This window comes from Malaclemys terrapin, chromosome 11 (genome assembly GCF_027887155.1).
Source record: "Malaclemys terrapin pileata isolate rMalTer1 chromosome 11, rMalTer1.hap1, whole genome shotgun sequence".
Taxonomy (NCBI): Eukaryota; Metazoa; Chordata; order Testudines; family Emydidae; genus Malaclemys; species Malaclemys terrapin.
Window position 1 is genome coordinate 24,666,817 of NC_071515.1, and position 22,446 is coordinate 24,689,262.

Sequence of the window (22,446 nt, forward strand, 5' to 3'; positions counted from 1 at the left end):
AATCTTACCACGTTATAGGTGAAACCGCGTTATATCGAACTTTCTTTGACCCACCAGAGTGCGCAGCCCCGCCCCCCTGGAGCACTGCTTTACCGCGTTATATCCGAATTTGTGTTATATCGGGTCGCGTTATATCGGGGTAGAGGTGTACTAGATCAGAAACAAGCAACAGGAAACAGCATACTTTGTGAAAACAGGAATAATTTCCCTAAAGCTCTCTTCGCTGCCACCAAGGAATTCCAAGGGAAAACAAGTCTGGCACCATGTGCATGAATATTCAGTTCCTTGAAAGCATTTTTTGTTACTATTAGGTATAGTGAAGCTGACACACGTTCCATGGATCAGTAAATGAGACGCAGAGCAGTAAGAGGTTGTGTTACCACCTGTCCTGTAACTCGGCATCTCTGTGCTGTGCAGCCTTGGTTCAGAGCCCTGACACCAGTTACATGCTCGCAGTACAGTAGCCTTGCCCTGGCTTCCACTGGCCTTGCTGCTCCTTGCAAGGTGACCAACCTCCCTCCCCGTATTTCCCTCAAACTTTTTGCCTTTAGTGTCCAGCCCTATCCTGGCATGTTCACAGAAGTTAAGTTTGCTGCTCTTTCAAAGAGTCAGTAAACAGCAACTCATTAATTTAACTGGGGTTTGACAAGCTATTTTATTTCAATCATAGGTTTATGTATTATTAATATAATAATACAATATATTATAACATTTTAAAACATTATATTATAATATAATTATATATTATAGCCTATAATATAAACCCATGTGTTGGTTTATATTAAAAGTAAAACAAGTTTATTAAATAAAAGTCATAGGCTTAAGTGATACCAAGAATAAGGAATAAAGATAGAAAGGGTAACAAGCAAACAAAAGTAAAAATGTTTCTAAAAGTAAAACCAGATTTAACAAACTAGACTCTCTCTTGTTCAGATAAGAGATTGTCAACAAGTCTCTTTTCAAGCATGGCTGGCCAGACTCTCTGGCCAGTATCCTTCACAGATATCAACGTTCCTTTGTTTCTTCATTTGAAGGATGCCAAAATTGCTTTCCTTTCTCCTTATATCTTCCCAAAATTCACTGACCCTGTTTTCGGACGCAGGAAGCCCTCCTGGAGGCTAAGCTTGCTGTGTCCACTAGGGCAGGGGTTCTCAACTTTTTTTTTTTCTGAGGCCCCCATCAACATGCTATAAAAACTCCACGGCCCACCTGTGCCATGATAACTGTTTTTCTGCATATAAAAGCCAGGGCCGGCATTAGGGGGTAGCAAGCAGGGCAATTGCCTGGGGCCCCCCCCATGCCACAGGGGCCCCGGTGAAGCTACATTGCTCAGGCTTCGGCTTCAGCCCCAGGTGGTGGGACTCAGAGCCCCGGGCTTCACTCCCATGTGATGGGGCTTTGGCTGTCTGCCCAGGGCCCCAGCAAGTCTAACAATGGCCCTTCTTTGCAGCCCCGCAGAAACCTGCTCGGGGGCCCCGGACCCCTGGTTGAGAACCACTGCACTAGGGAGCTGACACCATGTTTATTTTTGCAACCGGTTATGATAATTAAAAGGCTATCTCCCCCACTCACTAGTTGATGACTTTGTTTACCTTTTAGGTAAATGTACCTTCGTTATCTGTGCCTGGCCACCAGGCTGGTCACACAAGCTAATACATATTCCTTTGTCTAAGGTAGACAGTCTTGTGCTTATGCATTGCTTGCCAAACACATTTTAAGAACAGTCTAGTATATATTTATAACACTTTATGCACACCCCATATGTATATCATGTGAGAATACTAATGATAAGTAAGTTATTAGTTTTTAAATGATATATTACATGCCATCTTTTGGGTATATACCATGGCAGCAGTGTGTTAGGCGTAGTGAGTATGTCAGACCTGACAAATTGCCGACAGAGTAGCGAACTTCCAGTGGCCCACTGTGTCACAGACCTCTCTCTTACCCAAGATGCTTCCCTCTTTCTTCCCACACCTGACTGCTTAGAATAGTAGAACTTAGAGACCACTGAAGCTTCATGCGAACCTCTTTTTATAAGCTCTGCTGCATAGATGTCTTATTTGCTTACCCTTGGCTTTAAAACTAAGGACTTTGTTATGAAATTAGGATCTGTGTTTTGAAGTAATTTGTTCTTGCTGCTTATTCTCCACTTGAAGTTCTCATCCTTTGTTTGGTAACCTCAGTGACTGGAGTATTTGCAAAGATCATGGTGTGACAGTCTGACAGTATCCTGCTATATCCTGACAAACCTTATGGAATTAAGATAAACTTCCCTGAATTAAGTTACACCTTACTAATTGGGCTTGGTGCCTTTGGCGTCCAGTGTATTGAAGAGGCAACTGTTTGTGTTATTGTAGAACTGTTTGTAGCTTTTCTAGGGACTTGACTAATGTAAATGTTAGGAACGTCAAAGGACTTTTGGGGACCTTGCATGCAAAGTGGGCTCCCTAGGAAATACCTGCTGGGTGAGGGGAATACACATGACCCACTTTGAATTCATCCTTTTGAAGCTACACTGTGATAAGAGAAGCCAATTGTCTTGTAATGTACCTGTTCCTGGAAACTCCAGTTCAAAGACTCCTGAACTGTATAAAGAATGGACTAAACATATGTCATAAGTATACTTGTTCTGAGCTAACACTGAGCTTTTTACCTCAGGAATAAAATAAGCTTGCATAGGCAGTGCAGTGTGGTACTTTATAACGGTAGTAATTACACATGTTAACATCTGAAGAGAAAGCAAGCAGGTGTGCAGGGCTGGCTCTGGCTTTTTTGCTGCCCTAGGCAAAAAAGCCCCCCGCCGCCCCCCCCCCCCCAGCACGGCAGGGGAGGGCACCGAGCCCGGCTGGGGCTCTCCGCTCTCCCCAGCGGCCAGAGCGCCCAGGGGAGGGCGGCAAGCCCAGCCAGGGCCCCACTCTCCTCGATGGGCTGGAGCACCGGGGAGAGGGTGGGGAAGCCCAGCTGGGGCCCCGCCACGCCGCCCCCCTCCAGGCGCCGCCCCAAGCACATGCTTGGTGGGCTGGTGCCTGGAGCCGGCCCTGCAGGTGTGGTTGGGCAGCCTGCCTCTGCTGGGAATAAAGCAGTGAAGGCAGAGAATTGTGCTGCTTGGAAATACCCTGGTCAGAAGGGAGTGAGAGACCAGTGGCGGATTAGCCACTGTGCCAGCAGGACCCATGCCCAGGCCAATTATGGGGCCCCCAGAAAAATGGACGTCCCCATGCCCCGACCTACTCTGCCTGCCTGGTGCTCCTGCCAGGGAGCAGGGTTGGGGCGCGGGGGCTTGCCCTGCTCCACCTGGTGCTCCTGCAGGCAGCGGGGTTGGGGTGTGGGGGCTTGCAGACATACCTACACTAGCTTTAATCTAGCTGGCAAGGGTTACATGGTCGTGAGGATATAACACAGGTTTTGGTGTCGGGGAGCCAACCTTGTACAAGCCTGCTGGGGACTTTGGGTACATACTAGTGTTGCTAGCCCAGCTAGCGTCCACACTGCCACACTTTCACAGCTATCATTGCTGCGCTAGCTAGATTAAAGTTAGTGCGGATATGCCTACTCCTGCAACAAGCACATCTTCATTTGCAGTGCATTTCCTGTGTCACATGATTGTCTTTAGGAATGCCTATGGATCAGGAGAAGCCTAAAGAATTAACAAGAGAATCACTTTTCTATTTCTCACAAATTTTGTAGACTTTTGCAAAAGCTTTTTAATTTACAAGAAAACATCTTTCAAACTGGCAGATTTGGCAGCTTCTCTTTCTTGCCTCACTTGAGGAAAAAAATAACTCCTGTGTTAACAAAGATTGCACAGAATTTTTGAGTATTGGAGTCCCGTACAAAGATATTAATGATTGCTTCACTGGGAATTTTCTGCATAAAAACTGAATCAATGTGTTGTCCTCTTCTCTTTGAACTATCCAAATTCCTCATTGAGGCTCAACTTTAAAACATTCCCTTATATGAAATGGAAAGTATCACCATCCCCTCCCAGTTTTATTGATCTGAGATGTGTGTTCAGCTGTATTCACTATGGTTTTTAATTGTATTGAACTTGACGGTGAATTTGGATCCTGACACTACCAGCACAAGATGAGCATTTCATTGACAGGTTAGGAAGAGCTGTTTTGTTAAGAATAATTGCTGCTGGGGATAGTGGAAACTGGATGAAAGAGCCTATCAATAATGTGAGCTGACTAGCAATTACTAGGACTGGTGATACTTGAATAGTTTTTGGAGAGGGAACTGAGAAACAAAAGTCTGCAACTAGCGTGAGTCATGAGTTGGCTGATGTACTAACAGTAATAAAGAGGAAGAGCAGGAAGAAATAGTTTGTGCACAGAACAGAAATAACCTCAGAAAGCAGAGAACTAGAGTGTATATGCCTACCAAATACTTATATTCATAATAGTGTGTCATCATGAGACTCAAGCTAACAGAAAAAGCACCATTGCCTAGAGAGGACTGAACGTGGCAGGGATCTGTGGATTTTGTTGTGGTTCTAACAAGCACTAATATTTTGTTTAATCTTTATTAAACTCCATGACTTTTGTTGTTGTTTTCAGTAGAATCTGGATTTGGCCCTCTGTCTTTCTATACAGACATAATGTCTGTAGCCTCACACACAACATTACTTCAATAACTGCCGCTTTTATGGATTAATGTCCAGTGTAAATGTGGACAAATTAATGTTCTTCATAGCACTTTTTTTTTCTTCTTCACTAAAGCTGCAAAACGCACAGTATCATATCCAATTTGCATGGAATTTTGCATGCTTATAGGTGTACTGTGAACTTGGGGAAGAGGCTTTGTCTGTGCTCAGTAGCTTTTATGGGCTTGATCCAAAACCCACGCAAGTCAGTGGAAAGACTCTTATTGACTTGAGTGGGCTTTGGACCAGGCCTTATGTGTGAAAAGTCGGTTTCCTTCCCCAGTTCAGGGCTTCCAGTCTTGCTGCCAATGAAATCAACAGCATAACTTGCATTGCCTTTAATGAGAGCAGAAATGTGTGTGAACTTTAGAATACCAGATTTGGATCTGGTATTTGCTTCTGTTCCAGTTTGAAGTTAATGGCAGACATCCCGTTTAGTCCAGAGAGAGGAGGACTTGGCCTCTAGTCAGTCCTAATTGTGTTGTTTAATAGGACTATTTAAATGTTTAGCCTTTTCTAACATGGCTGTTTTATAGGTATCCATTTTGAACATGACTCTTTTTTTCTCACTTAGCACCTGAAATGGTTTGGCTCCAGTACCGTATGCAATATTTGTTTCGTATCCATTAATTAGTCAATGCTGTAGATAACTGGGGAAACATTTTTGTAATGTGTCTTTTAAAGTGGGGGAGGGCTGGAAGTGAATCTGCTGGTAAAAAATATCCTGGAAAACTGAATTGATACCAATGTGGGGGTGATGGTTGTTTTTATCTAATATTCCCCCCCCCCCGCCCTTGTGCGTTTCTTGTGATGAAATATCATGCAGAACAGTCAAAATGGCATTTGAGCTTCCATTCCTGTAGAACATTTAGGCAGATAAAGAAAGTTCCTCCCCCTGCTGCTGTGTGTGTTTTGTTTTGTTTTTTTTTAAACCCACATGGCTGTATTGTCACAGTGGTCAATTGTAATGCTATTTGGATAGCATATAATGTAGTACAAATCCCTAAGGCTTGAGAGACTTATCTTTAACATTTCCAATGGGACTGCACAAATCAAGCTGTTCTCTATGATCCCTTCTCTGCCCTTCCTTCCCCCTCCCCTCCCCTTTTGAAATGTCAGAAATTTTTCATTCCCTCCAAGCCATAGCAGGGAAGAACAAAGAGACACCAGCAATGACTGGGTCTCAGTCACAGCATGTGGGCCATGTTCTGAGATTATCTCCCTGTGGACTTAAAGTTGCTGCAAGATAGGGTGAGGAGACAGCAAGTGTGAAAAATCAGGACAGGGGGTGGTGGGTAATAGGCCCCTATATAACAAAAAGACCCCAAAATCAGGACTGTCCCTATAAAATCGGGACATCTGTTCAGCCTACTGCAAGATGAAATCTTTTTCAAAGGTTTCTAAGTATCCTCGAACAGTTTCTGTGACCAATATTTAATTGAGCTGAATCTTCTTGAGGAGATTTTAATACTGCTTTGTTTACTTAAAGTGCAACTGGAACTTATTTATATAGTATCATCAGCATTTGTTCCTTTATCAAATACATCTAAGATATTTTCTTCATTTGGGGGGAAAATCCGGGTCTTGCTGCCTGAGTGAGATAGAAATTGAGTAACAGCTTCAGGATCTGATTGTTGGGTTTTCAGATTTTGTTAGGACAATGATTTTATAAGCATGGTGTGTAATCATGGAAATATTGATATTTTGACCAAGCTCTATAGAAAACAGACCTTTTAGCTAGGAAAGTAACTGTAAATAAGAGGTAGATTTGAAGGGTAAGGAAGAGCTTTAAAAACAGATTAGTCTGATCTCATGAAGGTTAAATAAATATGAGGAGTCTATTTCTTCATTAGTGTGAGCCCCTAGCTCTCAGTTATGCAGGAATTGATTTTTAGATGTACACAACCTGTACGATTTACTTGTTGAATAATTTTCAACCATGTCGCACCCAAATGTGGCACAATTAAAGAAGTGGAGATATAAGCAATCATCATGGCAGGATGATTATAATCTGTTTTTTATTATTAACATTGTAGCTTTTGGCTTAAGTGGTGTGTGTGTAGGTTTATGATAATCTGAGATGAGATTGTTTCATAAATCAGAAACTATGAAGAAAGACAAATTAGCAAAAGTTCAATTTTTCTTCCGTTTTTGTGTTTGTTTGTTTGCAGCTGTTGCATAGCATAGAGGGAGATGAGGGGATGCTGACTGTCTCTAGAGGATCTGGAGTTAGTGGAGAACAGGGGTGGGTGTGGGTTTGCATGTATGAGTGAGGCTTTAAGGATATTGAGAAATTAAGAGGACAGTTACAGCCAAAATGGAAATGGCTATTAATTAATAAAGAATTCCTCTCCCCATAAAGTCTTCAGGACATAGCAGGCCCACCACAATGGTTTCTATTGCTCTGTCCTGCTAATGACCATTTTATCTCTTTTGACATTCTGAACCTAACACTCTTTTGCTGACTTCTGTTTGGGAGAGCAAGTGAAAAGCTCTTTTGAAAGCTCCTCACTCTTTAGAAGCAAATGGTTGGGTCCCTCTTGAAGACAGAAGGCCAAATGTAAATTGGCATCAAACCATTTATGTCAAAGTAGCTAAACTGATTTACACCATCTGAGGGTCACATATATACTGTCTATATATATGCATAGCCCTGCATCTGTATTTGGGCGTAACAGTGTCAGAGTTTCTTCTGCCCATAAAGCCGACAGCCATGGGCGTATCCTGGGTTTATTCTAGGTAACTCCTGGCTCAGTTCATACTATAGTTGTCCGCACTCTGGATCTTGTTTTCTGGGGTAGGATTGGAGGTGAGTAGGGTTTGCGGTTACAGTAGTAGCACCGATGGCCCCCATCAGGATCAGCATTGTGCACTCAATATAGTCTTCCTTATCAAGAGGCCAGTAGAGTAGTCCTGGTTTCTTTGTATTCTTGTAATTTGGGATTTATATCCATAGAGATTTTTACTGTGTGGTCTTCACTTCATTCAGAAGTTGTATCTTCTTGGATTCTGTGGACTCTTTTAGGCATAGTGTTGTTCTTAGATCTCTGTCCTTCCTATATAATAAATATAGTATGAAAAAGGGTTGCGGGCTAAAATACTGATGAGCTACAGAGTATAGAAATAGATGGACAATGAAGCACCCAATGCTGGAAACATGCAGCGAGAATAATTTTTTATCAAATGCACCATGTTTATTATTTATTGATTTGGTGCCATCATTGTGCTCAAATGCTATACAGTACACAAAATTTAAAGACACTTCATGTCCCAAGGAATTTGGAGAATTCCAAAAGCATTTAAGAGATTAGGAAACCAGTAAGACTTGGTTTCCTGAAACCCATGTGTGCTTTTGAAAATCTTCCCTTTATAATCCTAAAGATAATGTATAATTTAGTCCGGCACATATTTCATTTAAGCTTGGGGGAAAGTCTGTTATCACCAGAACTGATGAATAAATCAAAATTTTCCCTATATTATTTTTTTGGTCATCCTCGTTTTTAACACAGCAAAATACTGCCAGATTTTAACCAGTCTGCGGCATGTGATCTCTGTCTCCATTTGATTCATTTAACTCCGAAGCACTGTTTGTTAATTGTTCAGGTGATTTGGAGATGTGATCTCCAGACACATTTTAAAATGAGATACAGAAATTGGGGCAAATGGTCAGTTTGAAGTAATTAATATGAAGAAAAGACACTTGGCAAATTGAATCAGTTTGTTTTGCTCTTTACCTTTTTAGAAGTGACCTAAAATTTAAAAAGTTGTGAGTTATTTTCAGTGACTTGGCTCATAAGTTTGCCACAACATAGCTTTGTCACTGAGGTTTTCTGGGTAGAAGAATTGCAGGATTCCAGGAATTGCAGGAAATAACCTCTGTTTCACCTGGAAATATTAGCCATCCCTAGGGCAAAAGATTGCCTATTTAAAGAAAAATTGAAAGCAGCCAAGATCTGGAGCCAAACTGACAGCCAGGAATAGAACAGGGATCAGAGAAGAGATTATTGTATTTGTACTGTCGACAGTGGCACTGCAAAAAATGTGTGAACACAAATATTAGGCTTCATCTTGCATTCTTTGAACATTGCAGAATCAGTCCCGTAGTCTTTACTGAGCATTGTGAAGACTTGAATAGATTAATTTGTTTTGTATTAAAATGTCACCTGTCTCACTGCATTGTCTGTATGACTGCTTTTACCTTCTACTTTTTGTTTTGCTGCATATTTTTTTTCTCTTTTGCTTGAAATGCCTTTTGAATAATGTGGTTTTTTTTAAATAATTTTTTGTAGAGTGTTCTACATCAACTTGATGTATAATATATTATGGAACTTAATGGGATAATGAAACTGGAGGAAGCAAAGATTTGTTTGTGTCAATATAGAGTAAGAACAGTACAGGATAGTTAGTTTTCTGTGGTGAGTGGGGCTGGGACACCACCCCACATGTTGTTTTGTAGTTCTGCTGATTAACCCTTTCTTCCCCTCATAGAACTTTGGCCTGGATAGTACTTTCTAATGCAGTCACTCTTCTGCCTCTCTCAGGACCAAGCAGAGTAGCATGTCCCATCACAATGAGTGCACATATGTTGTGCAGGGAAATTTGGGGGAGGGGAGAATCTCTATAAGAGAGATCATCCTGGCTATTACAGTGTGTAACAAGACAAATCGAAAAAAATCTTAAGTCTAATGGTAAAACTGAGTTCATTTTTTTTGAAAAGTAGCTTTATTAAGAAATAAAACGATCACTAACACAGATGCAGCACAAATGGACAAGTCCTGTATTTTCTGCAAACTCCCAACTCCCGTTGACTTCAAGCATCCCCTATCCCAGCCCAAAGGATGTCGCGTAGAACACTATTTACAAATATTATGTACTGTCTTTTCAAGTTGTAAGGGGAGAGTCCTGATTTTTTTCTGCTGATTTGATTTAGTATGCATCCTGTAATGGGGACACTTGTCTCTCGTGAGTGTCTCCTGTTGGCTGGCTGTGATGTGCAATCTTTTCTCCTGGTGCCCCCTGTAGATTTGACCTTGTTTAGTTGGTCTTCAGTGGCCCACTGCGAAGAGGGGAGCAGCTTTCAGAACCAGGTCCAGCAGGGCCCCTAGGGATACAGGGCACTCTTCAGCTGATGTAGCGGCCTCATGTGACCCCCCCCCGGCCTCCTTCCCCCTCCTCCATGTGAGCTGTGTAGAGGAAGTCCCACGATAACAGACCTGGTCCACCTCAGGACACCGGGTCCTTTTTGGTCACGGTAGCAGCACCACATGACCCCAAGGGTGGGGGGCAGTTGCAGGCCCGACCTGGGCTGCACTGCCTTGGGACCCAGAGGCGCCATCAGCTTCCCCATGTGACCCCCAGCCTCCTCTTCTCAAGCAAGGTGTGGGGGTCAGCATGGAATCTCTCCATGGGGCGCTCCTGCTCCACTACAACAGGAGCTACAACAGGTTACTCCCCCTGAGGATCTTGCCTCTAGAGTTGCTTCTGTATACTACTCAGATACTCACTATGGTCTCAATTCAGTAAGGTGCTTTACTCACATGCTTAAAATGAGGTTCATGACTGCCCTATTGAAGTAAAGTTAGGTATATATTTTAGTAGTTTGCTCAATAAAGTTCTGCATACACAAAAAAAGTCCAAGGGAACTTTGTGCTCCTGAATCTGTATTCAGATATTTTTTTCACTGCTTCAGTTTCTCCTCAACAGAGCTAACCTATCCCTAGGGGAAGTGCTTCTCTAATTTTGGAGAGCAGAACATTACATTTGGGGAACATCTCTCATGCACATGATTCTTTGAGTAAATGATGCACCTAAAGTCCCACAGTAAGAAAACTTATTGACACATTTCATAATCACAAATGTAATAGCTATTATAGAAGAACAATAAAACAAAAGTTTTATGTTGGCTGCTGGTTTGGATTTCTAAGAGAAAATTTTGGACACATCCTAAATGACCTCTTCTCTGGAATCTGACACCACTTAAATCCAGATCAATAAAGCAAGTGTACACATTTTAAAAATCTGGAATAGAAAAAACATGAATGACATATGCACTCTATTTCCAGTTCCATAGTTTACTATGCGTTTTTTGACATTCACATTCTAATTTTTTTCATATTAGAATTTTTGCTGCTTTTGGAATTGGAGGAATTTTCAGTCAAAATATTTTCTATAAATATTTTTACTGTTCTGTCAATAGAATATCACATTAAATCTGTCAGTCTCATTACTTACAAAATAACACTCTACATTTTAAAAAACCTAGGAAATTCCACCTTGCCCCCGCCCCAAAAAATAAAACAATCATTGGTACAATTAGTCATCCATGTGTAAACAGCATTGACTGAAAATCAAGGAAATCATCAGTTCAGATTATCCTACATCCATCATCAACACATACGTAACTTACACAACCTCCATTTTTTCCCACTGCCAGCCAACAAATAGAACAATACTTTTCCTATGATGACCACCAACAGATGCACATTCTCAACTCTGACCTAAAATTTAAGCAATAACGCTGCAAAATATTTCAGGCATATTTTTCTAAAAATAGGCATATCTTATGAAGATGCTATCTTCTCCATGAACCCCCACACACATCTTAGAGCATTTTTTGCAACCCTAAACCTTTATCTCCTCTATTGTGCACTTCAGAAACAATATCCATTAGTCAGTGGATGCATAGGAGTAACTGACGGTAGCTATTGACCCATAAGCCTTACAATCATTTTTTACGAAATTATGGATGATCTCTTTTCTCTCTCTGTCACACACATAGTTACAATTACTAGTAATAGTGTCGTAATTTATTTATAACAAGTGAATCCCTTCCCCAGTAAAGGCAGCAAATGAGACTGTTGTAACTATCAAGGCATTATTCTTCTGTCCATCATGGGGAAGATTTTGCTTCTTTCTTGTTGCCCCGAGCCACTGACAGCTTGAGGAATAAGAGCAGACCACAAGCTGGCTTCACTCCTGGATGTTTCACAGCAGAGCAGATCTTCATCTGTGCACCAGTTTATCGAGAAGGCACGAGAATTCAAGTGCCCTGTTCACATTGCATTTGTGGATATCAAGGCCTCCTTTGACTCTGTTGACAGGGAATCGCTTTAACTGATCTTGAAACTCACAGGCTTCCCTGGCAAGCTCTGTAAAATGTTCCATCTCTATATGATGGCTCCTCAAGCTGTGTTCTTGGAAAAGGGAAAAGAACCTCCTTGTTCCAGATTAGGTTGGGCCTTTGACAAGGATGTGTTGCTACCCCAGAACATTTCAGTGCTGTCATAGACTATGTGCTTGAATAGACATTAAGTGAATGCAGTTTAGGAATACACCATGATGATCAGAACCTCACCAATGTAGATTTTGCCAACGACATAGTGCTAATTTTCAAATCAATGAACGAGCTAGTCATGACACGTAAAGCCCTGAAAAGATCTGTGTCAAAAGTCAACCTGAAAATTAATTGGGGTAAAAACGAAGTTCTTCCAGTTGATGATTTTGAACATATTGCAGGCTCTAGTATTTTAGTGGGCGACCAGCCAGTTGAGATTGTCGGTGATTTCATCTGCCTCAGCTCCATTGTCGATAACGTGGGCAGCATTTAGAGAGAGCTTGAGGAGAACTTGAAGCCTGCACTGCAAAAGCGTCATCAGTAGTGGGGAACCTAATTAAGAATATCTTTCACAAACTGAACACCTGATAATTAGAGAGATGAAGTAGAAGGATAATAATGCTTCGGTGTTCATCATTTCTTAAAGTGTAGTATCCATAACTGGATATATGTACCATATATACTTGTTCATAAGCTGAATATTTTTGGTAAAAAAGTGACTCATCAAAGAGCGGTGGTCAGCTTATAAATGAGTCTACACCAAAATTTGATGATTTTAAACTCTATGGAATCATTGAATTGAATATCTAATACAGGGATTGGCAACCTTTGGCACGCGGCCTGCCAGGGTAAGCACCCTGGCAGGCCGGGCCAGTTTGTTTACCTGCTGTGTCCGCAGGTTCAGCCGATCACGGCTCCCACTGGCCGTGGTTCGCCGCTCCAGGCCAATGAGGGAGGTAGGAAGCGGCGGCCAGCACATCCCTCAGCCCGCGCCACTTCCCGCCAAAGTTTTCCAATCCCTGAAATATAGGGTCGGCTTATGAAAGGGTCATACAGTATTTGCTATTTTTACCTATCTATTTTGGTTGGTTGGCTTATAAACGAACAGGCTAATGAACGAGTATATATAGTATATGTTATTAATTTTATCCTCAAAATACCAGAGAGAGGAACAATTTCCACCTCAACCTTCCACTTAACTAACCCTTTTCTCTTCTCCATTTTCCTTCATCCCATCCCACATTCCCTCCTTACATCCATCCAGTCCCCAAATTCCCTGGCCTCTTCTCCCAATTAGTGTCTCTTAAAGGGACACAGTCAACTTAAAAATCATGTCTGTCAGAATTTTTTTACCTGCTTTTGTTACAAGTAAGAACTGAGAGGACAGTGTTTCTTCCATCCTCTTTCAATGATAATCTTCCCCGTTCCTTTAGTTTGTTGACATTGTGCAGTATACAGCATTTTGTGCATAGTCACTTAGGTCCCTGTCCTACAAAGACTTAAGCTCTGTCTAACTTTGTGTTCTTGAGTAGTCTCCTTGAAGTCAATTTGCTTTACAAATGTGCTTAACCCTTTACAGGAATCTTAGTCTTAGTCATTGCCCCCTGCTGCTTATGTGGGCTTTTCATACACCAAGGGGGAGAGAAAAATATTTTAAAAAAGGCAAAATGTGATTGTAAAACTGCAAACATTGGCACAGGATCTGTGGTCTGGTATCTGAAACAATTATTTTTTAAATTGAGTAGATTTCGAAGTTGATTGTGTCCTGTCAGTTTACTTGACAGCTCAGATACTATAGTGCTGTGGGCCTAATACAAACCTAGAAAGAGAGAGCGAGAGAGTGAAGTAGTCAACATTCTGATTAACTGGCAGTGATGTCATCTTTCCTGTCAACAACACTTAAGACATGGGTGTGCCAGATTTTTCCTTCTTTCTGCCTTATTATATATTTGTACATTCCACTTCCTAATTTCAAGCAGTGAGACAATTATTTCACTTCTGGGATAGTTAAACTGTGCTTATTGGCTTTTTCTTTAGTAAACTAACCTGAGATGCATAATAATCATGGAGAAATACACTGCTGTTCATTTATTTTCTGCTTAAATATGTCTATAGAGTGATTGTCATTAAAACTTTGCCATATGCTGACAGCTAGAGCTAAGTAGTGTCTAAGGGAAAACTGGTAACCTCATACCTCAGACTAGGAAACAACTATGCTGACTGTGTGGTATCTGTTGGCAAAAGCTGCCATTTTAATGGGGACCCCGCTCTGTACACTTCCATGTTCATGCATACAAATATACCGGATGCAAGCTAATAAACCTTGCTTATAAGATTTTTCATGTTGATTTGAGACTGACAAAGGATTGAATGCATAATGTCTGTGCATTGTATTGGTAAATGTTAGAAGGAATAATATGTTGTCTTTAAAAGAACAAAAACCAAACCTTTAATGATTGTTTTCTATTCTCAGCCACCACTGGTCCAAGCAATTTTCAGCGGTGATCCAGAGGAGATACGGATGTTGATCTACAAAACTGAGGATGTTAATGCTCTGGTAAGTGACTGTATGTGTATGTACTGTGCTTATGAACTGTCATAAACTTCAATATGAATTATTCCATAAGTATAAAAAAAATCTAACAAAATGGAAAATATTTGGTAGCTAGAGATTCATGGCTTAAATAGATTCCTAATTATTACTGGAACAAATAATTATCTACCGCACAGAATAGTAATGTACCATAATTACTTCAAATGTGCAAGTCAGTCAGGGACAGTAAGTTTTGTCCAAATCCCTATTGTTGTGAACTTAAACAGCTGAAACTACTATATCTTGAATCTCTGTAGAATTTCTCACTAATGAGCCCTTGCAGATTTGGGACTGACCTTCAGATTTTGAATATATTTAACGTCTAAGTTAATTTCACTACAGCTATCTCAAACAACAGGATTAAGGAAGCTGCAGCTTGGCCAGTGATATACACACAGAGGAATTATTGCAGGATGGATTGGCTTATGTCTAGCTTAGACAATGGTAAACAGCTGTAAACAAGCAGAGGTTAAGTATTTAACAGGGGAAAATCTCAAAACTTAGCCTGTTCTTCTTTAGGAACTTGTTTGTTTTTTGTCTTACACTTTTCCCCGTTGTATTCAATTACATTAGAACTTTAAAATGAGCAGTTTTTGCTGACATCTTGAGTACAGTTGGTAAGCTCTGGAGTTGGTTAGACTGTGAAGCTGAGACAGCACAGAGATTTGCAGGCTGTCAACTTGGTCTTTTAAGTTAAACATCCGTTCCCTGTGTCTTTTCCAGACCAAAAAACTCACCGTTATTTTATTCCGAGCTAGTTCCAGTGGTTTGTTTGGTTTGTTTACAACATAGGAGCTCTTGGTTGGAACTACAGCTCCTGTGGCCATTGTGGGCCAAAAATCTGGTTGAAAGAGGTAGACTTAGAGATTTGTCTTACAGCTGTAGCAGTGATTCCCCAGCTTTAGTTAAACGGCTCCATTCAACTCCCAGTGATATCAACTGAAAGAGTTGCCATTGACTTAAATGGGAGCCAGATCAGGCTCATATAGAGAGATGAAAGGAGAGATTGAGGTGAAGCTGATGATGTCTTTTTGTAAGTACTGTATCAATTCTTGTGTCCTGTCCTGAAATAAGATTCTAAAGATGCTAATTGTAAAATATTGTCTCCTTTATATCCCTCTATTTTTGTTTTCTCCAATGATAACTATGGAATTTTGACATACTTGCAAGGTGAGTAATCTGTTCTTTATACTGCATATTAGTTTGTCAAAAATAGCTCTTGTTGTGCAGATCCAGATGGTTACATGCTTTTAAGTTCTACCCATAAAATGTTTTCATGTCCCCTTCAGCCCAAGGTTGCTGGGTATTGTTGCTATGGAGATGTACTCAATTCCCAGGTAAAATATTAAGTGGGTAGCATATGTTTTCTATGAGGACACCATGGCTTTTAATGGAAAAAAGATAGTTGATGTGAACATTTTTATGCAGAATTCTGTTCAGTATAATGAAAGCTCTTGCAAGACTGTGTTAACCCACCAGCTTGCTGCCTGTATATAAGAAATGGAATGTTCTTTGCAGTAATTACAAAAATATTTTCCAGGATATATTCAGAAATATAAATTTAAAGTAGTAATTTCAGATAAATACCAAACACTGGAAATGTCACTAAAAGAATGGGTAGAAGACCCCACATCTCCCATCTGCTGTGAGCTGGCTAGTAACGGTAGTTGTATATGCGAATTATCTTCAGTCTGTTTCTAATTCCTTCCATGTAAGTGTTTCAGAAATGCTTGGCTATTTCTAGCCATGTGACAGGAAGCTTTGGCACTGTTTGTTAGTGATGGGTTTTTCCCCCGATCATTTTTGGTTAATAGTAAAAATATTGAAAGAGTTAAAATGTAAATACAAAGTAAAAATATGATTTGACTGCTCTCACAGTGAGCTTTAAGAATTTCTAAAGTCATAAGTGATGTTTCAGAGCCCACAGCAGAAGAGCTATTAACATGGCAGAACAAAATGGGACATGGGAAACTATGAAAAATCAGTGATACCTAACAATAGTAAACTGTCAAAGCAGCATGAGAGTTGTCCTTATCTAAGGAAATAGAATATTAACCTTGGGAAAAGACTTCAGAGCAAATCATAAATTAGAAGAACAAATTATGTAACCTAGCAATATAAACAATATCTTTCCTAGCCTGGAAGTGTGTGTTTAAAAAATAAAAGACTCTGAGGTCTAGATGATACTTCTGTAATTGGGACTTTTATTTTGTAACCAAGAAAAAGTTGTAACTGTTTGGCTTAGAACGGCTTGTTTGTTTTTAGTTCATTTTGCAAAGATAGAGGTCAGAGTGACCGCTCTGTGTTTCTCACTGGTCGTCATGGGGAACAAGATGCTGCTTTTACATTTTGATGGCAATGATCCTTTTTATCTAGCGGGCAGTAGTTGCTTCTTATCACTAAACATTTGACTGTTTTTACCCAGAGGTGGGTCTGCAGGCAATTTTCACTAGCCTACAACTCAGGGAATAGAGATTTTGATTGGAATCCCTGTGTCATAGGCTAGGTCTACACTACCCCCCTGAATCGGTGGGTAGAAATCGATCTCTCAGGGATCGAATTATCGTGTCTCGTTGGGAGGCGACAATCGATCCCCGAATCGACGCTCTTACTCCACCAGCGGAGGTGGGAGTAAGCGCCGTCGACGGGGAGCTGCGGAGGTTGTTTTTGCCGCCGTCCTCATAGCGGGGTAAGTCGGCTCCGATAGGTCAAATTCAGCTGCGCTATTCGCGTAGCTGAATTTGCATATATTAAATCGACACCCCCCCCCGTAGTGAAGACCTGCCCTTAGTTTTATAAACCAACGGTACTGATCTAGCTGCAGGCAGGTATTTTTAATACTTACCCTTTATACATGGAAATATAAATGTAATTTTGTTTGTTTTTTAATTTGGAGAAGAAGGTGGGGACAGCTTTGACATTTTTTTTCTTTCATTCTCTCTTCCCTAAAAGCTTTTTGACCCTCTCTCTAGTGATGGCCCTGTACACAGTGTGAACCAGTGGTGGGCATTTGAAACCTAGGCGGTTGTTTAGGGCTTCCCTCATCCAGGATTCTAGCCCACCAGGCAGAAGAGCAGGTCAATTTTTTTCAGAGAAAAACGGCTTTTCAAGTGAAACAAATTAACTTATGGAAAATTTTCATCTAGCTTTAAATCTTCCTCTTCAAAAAGATAAAGAACAAAAAGTGTGTGGTTTTTGAAAACTGAAAAACTTCTTTGTTTTTCCCTCTTCCCCTTTTTCTTTTTTCCTTTTTTTCTTTATGCCAGGGAGAGAGAGAGAGAGTGTGTGTGTGTGTGTGTGCGTGTGTGTCTAGGAGGGGAATAAACCAAAATTGTGTTTTGTTTTAATTTTTGTTGAAAAAGGTGACAAATTCTGAAGAAAATTCTTCCAGAAGTTATATCATGTTTGAACTTGTTAATGGAAAATATATAGCATTTTTCACCAGCTCTACCAGTCAAAGCACCATCTGCATGTACTATTTATTTAAACTCCCAAGCCCCTTTGCTGGGATGTTACAGTTAATCTATGTAGGGATTTATTAATAACTTGGGTTGGGATTTTCAAAGGTGCATAAGGGAAGTAGTTGCTCAAATCACATGACTTTCGTTAGGAGAGCTTGTTGACATACCTCTACATTATTGGACCAGCTTCTGTTTGTGAGAGAGACAAGCGTTCGAGCTACACGGGAGCTGCTCTTCAGGTCTGGAAGAACAACACTGCATACCTCCCCATTCTCCACTTTCACCTTCCATTAAAACAAATAAATAAATAAAGTCTCTTGCAGTCATTTTATGAAGATCTACACAAGTGTTTCTTGAAGTGGAGTGGTTGAGAAGGACTAGCTTGAAGGATGGGGTACAAATTAAAATGCGTAGGCAGTGTGCAGATGCAACTGGTTTCATTTTCCTTAAAGTAGCATTGCCAACACGAAGTGCTCAAAGTTTGAGAGTCAAGCCTCCCAAAATCATCATCATTTATTACAAAATCCTAAAATAAAAAAAATACTAATTTTCAGATGCTTTTTATTTGCCTTCTGTTTATTGAGCTTAGAGTACTCATGCCATGCTTTCAAGCTTTAGTCTGCAACTATGAAAGCTAGAAACTTAAATACATTTGCATGAATTTGGGATGATACCAATGTACACCACTATAAACGAGGATTTGTAGCCCAAATTGAGAAGCCACAGTTTCCTAGCCTGAGATTATGTATAGAAAGAGAACCAGCAGCAAAACAATATTGAGCACTTTTGCTTACCTTATGTAATCCACATAGTCATAACAGATCAAGAATTCATCCAAAATAATGAAGATACTTATTATGCATAGGACTTAATATTCTCCAGTGCAATGTCTTACTCTATAAGAATTAGACTAAAGGTATTTTAAGTATAATACCAAAACCCATAAGCATGACCCTTACTAGGAGTCAACAGAGTAAGGTAGAGATATTTGAAAAATCATTTTGAAGATTTAATACAATTTAATATATGGTATTTCCATTTTCAGTGAGAAAAAGCTGTGTTCTTTTCATGAAGTCACATTTGTGTATTGATGATCGATTGATTAATAAAAATATGATTTAAAAGACTTAATTTGGCCCCTACAAAACCTCAGAATGACTGAGACTCTTAGACAAGTGATCTGCAAGCCACATATCTTCCTCAAATCCCATTTTGTCTAAGAAGAGGGATGAGTCACTTATATTTAACAGAAACTGCACATGACCTTTTCTGTAACAGTGACAAAATAACCACTCTAACTAGCAAGCGCAGCCATTCTAGGCTAGTAACCACACTTTATATAAGTGTCTTGTCATTTCACAACATGTCCTTGTTTGATTGAAAAATCCAGGTTTTCCTGTATTTTGCTCAATGCTGGCATTCTCAGAATAGGCCTGGAATTTGTTAATACATCACCCTGCCACATCTGTAAATGAAGACGACTTGAGCACACTTGCATTTAGCTAGAATTATTTGTGCATATATGGATCCTGAAAAGTCTAGTACTGGAATAGAAATACTCCACATGTAGTTTGAAGTGTGATCATAAAATGCCACTTGCCACTGCACATGTCTCTTTCTTGTGTTTTCTGTTGTGCGCCTTGTTCACTGACATAAGCAAGCTACTGTTGGGATGTTGGGGTCAATATATCAGGGGAAACTGCATTGTGCATGCAGTTGGGAGACAGGAGATCTGGATTTATTGCCGTAACTGCTACTGACTTGTGAGTGACTTTGGGCAAGTTGCTTAGGGCTTGTCTATATGGTGCGGCAGTGCACACCAGAGGGGTATAAATTGTAGAGTGTTCAAGTGTTGCACTCTAACTGCCTCGGTACTCCCTGCTAACATGCTCTAAAAGTGAGTGTTACTGTAGTACTGTTTCAAGCAGGATTACCTTACCGCCCCATGTAGACAAGCCTGTCAGTTCTTTGTGCTTCAGTTTGCTCATCTGAAAGCAGGGGATAGTACACCTCTACCCCCATATAACGCTGTCCTCGGGAGCCAAAAAATCTTATTGCGTTATAGGTAAAACCGCGTTATATCGAACTTGCTTTAATCACCTGGAGTGCGCAGCCCCCCCCCCCCCCGGAGCGCTGCTTTACCGCATTATATCAGAATTCATGTTATATCGGGTTGCGTTATATCAGGGTAGAGGTGTATTCACAAACCTCTGTAAAATACTCAGAGCCCCATGGAAGGAAAATTGCTACAAAAACCGTACGTTGTTATCCTTATCGCTTGTGTAAGTGCAAAATGCATTTCTATTCTACCTCATACGGTATCCACAAAATCACCAGTTAAGGACCCAGTCATGCAAATCTTGACTTTTGGGTGTAGGCCTGAATGTCTATACTGCAGTTTTATAGCCCTGTGAGCCCAAGTCAGCTGACGGGGGCCAGCAGTGGCATGCCAAGGGTCTTTGATTGCAGTGTAAACATACCTAGGGGGTTAAGATTAGTAGGTTTTGATTCAGGAAACCTGTATGGGTGGTTATGGCTGTTGAAAATGCAGAGAGCAGAAATAACACAAGTTGACTTTCATATGCCAGCTGGTGCTCCTGGTTAGGCATTTGGATTTGTTTTGTAAATTGCACAGTTTAACAGAGGAATCACTGAAGGAAAATAAATATTGAAGAGAAAGAGATATTGTTTTTACAAAATAAACTTTTTTGAGCATAGCTACTTTTTAAATAGCCCAGGAGCTAAACCGGCTCAATTGCTCTTTCCTCTTACTAGCTCCTAATCAGTTGCCTACTGTATGTTGGATTGAGATTCACTTACTCATCAGATGGGTCTAACAAATCTTTATTAAGGCAAAACACTCACCAAGTGGTGATCAGTTACTTACAAGTGAAGAGCTCATCATTGCCTTCCAGTCCGGACAATACAGCTTCAACCCCCTTTTGTTACACAGATTTATTTATAACTTTTTTTCGTATCTTTTCTTATATGTATGTATTAGTCTCTGATTTCCATGTCAACTCTCCTCCTGTCAGTACAGGTTTTGTTTTAGTTCAGAGTGGTCTTTTCTAGCTTTTTTAGTTACTTTATCTTGTCTTTTCTTTTTCTCACAAAGATGATTACTCTGCAATTTCTTACACATAGATTCATAGGTTCTAGGACTGGAAGGGACCTCGAGAGGTCATCGAGTCCAGTCCCCTGCCCTCATGGCAGGCCCAAATACTGTCTAGACCATCCCTGATAGACATTTATCTAACCTACTCTTAAATATCTCCAGAGATGGAGATTCCACAACCTCCCTAGGCAATGTATTCTGGTGTTTAACCACCCTGACAGGAACTTTTTCCTAACATGCACAGCACTAAACGATTGCTCTGCAATTTTGTGCGCATGTGCAGTTCTATTTATACTCATGCTGTCAAATGTTATCAAAGCAGACTCTTAAAATTCCCAGCAGGCTTCTAGCAGGCCTAAGTGTGCCTTTGCTCCCAACATCCTACATTATTTTTTCTGAAGTAAAATTGCACCTGAATTATTCTATCAACACTACCACCCAGTTTGTGAACTGTCCCTTCTGTGTCGATACATTCCTGTCTCTTAGCAATTGTAAGTGTGGCTTAAATTGTGTTAAATAAGTTGAAGGTTCTTTCTGTGTGACTGTTTCCATTACATTTGAGTCAATTTTTGTTCTAGTCATTGATATGTATCCAATATGATGTAATTTAGTCTGCCTTGGCTAAATTGACCCTGGCTAATTTGGAGAAAGTGTGAATCCCTAAAGCTTTTTAGCTCTGATTCTGTTCTTATCTCCATTAACATCAGTGGCATTTCTCCTGATTGACATTGGTGTAAGTGAGAGGAGAATCAGACCTGGCAATTGGTTAAGTATTATTCTGATTTTAATTGTGCTAAGCACTATTTTGAATGTATTACATAGGTCTCTGTGGCTCAACCAATTCATATGGCCAAAAATGAAGGCAGATATTAGTTTTCCATTACATCTTCATTTACACTTTCAGTAGATGTACATGCTCTTTTGTGAACCAAGGCAACAAAGTAATTCATTTTTGAAGGGGGAATGTTTACTTCACTTTCAGTAACTTGTCTTAGCCATCGTGTAACATATCTATTGTCTTGTTCCTTTAAGTACTGTATTTGAAAAATGCCTTATTATTTGTCTTACCATTGTGTCCAATTTTCCTTTCACTATCTCCCCTTGCTTCTTTGTTTCCTTTAAATGTTTATATGAACTTAGTTACTGCCAAACCTTTTACAGATTGAAATAATGCTCTCTCTCTCTCTCTCTCTATTTGTAGCCTTCAATGTTTAGACCTCATTGATTTTTCACTGTTCTACCATCATGTCAAAATTATGTCTGTGGTTGAACTTATCTCTCTGTGCGTAGGCTCAGCACAAAGACTGGGCACCATTTAATTGGCGGATGGTCTTTGTGTGGTCTGTGAACACAAGGAGTGAATTTCATTGTATGTGCATATGCCCTAGTTCCTCTTGTTTTCTTTGTTATGCTTTTTGTAGCATAAACAGGAACCTGAGAGTGATCCTCTGACTAACCTACTTATATACATACTCCGCTACAGATGTAATAGTCAGGCTTCTTCAGAAGTAACCC

General features: G+C 40.3%; 1 protein-coding gene across 10 annotated transcripts in view; it reads left to right on the top strand.

Annotated features, from left to right (window-relative positions):
• The window catches only part of ANKRD44 (ankyrin repeat domain 44), a 211,440-nt gene that overhangs the window by 81,782 nt on the left and 107,212 nt on the right, over positions 1-22,446 (top strand). For all 10 annotated transcript variants that reach the window (XM_054043995.1, XM_054043994.1, XM_054044002.1 and 7 more), the window contains exon 2: positions 14,236-14,319. In XM_054043995.1, the coding sequence (XP_053899970.1) occupies positions 14,236-14,319 (84 nt within the window). The remainder of the gene's footprint in view (positions 1-14,235; positions 14,320-22,446) is intronic.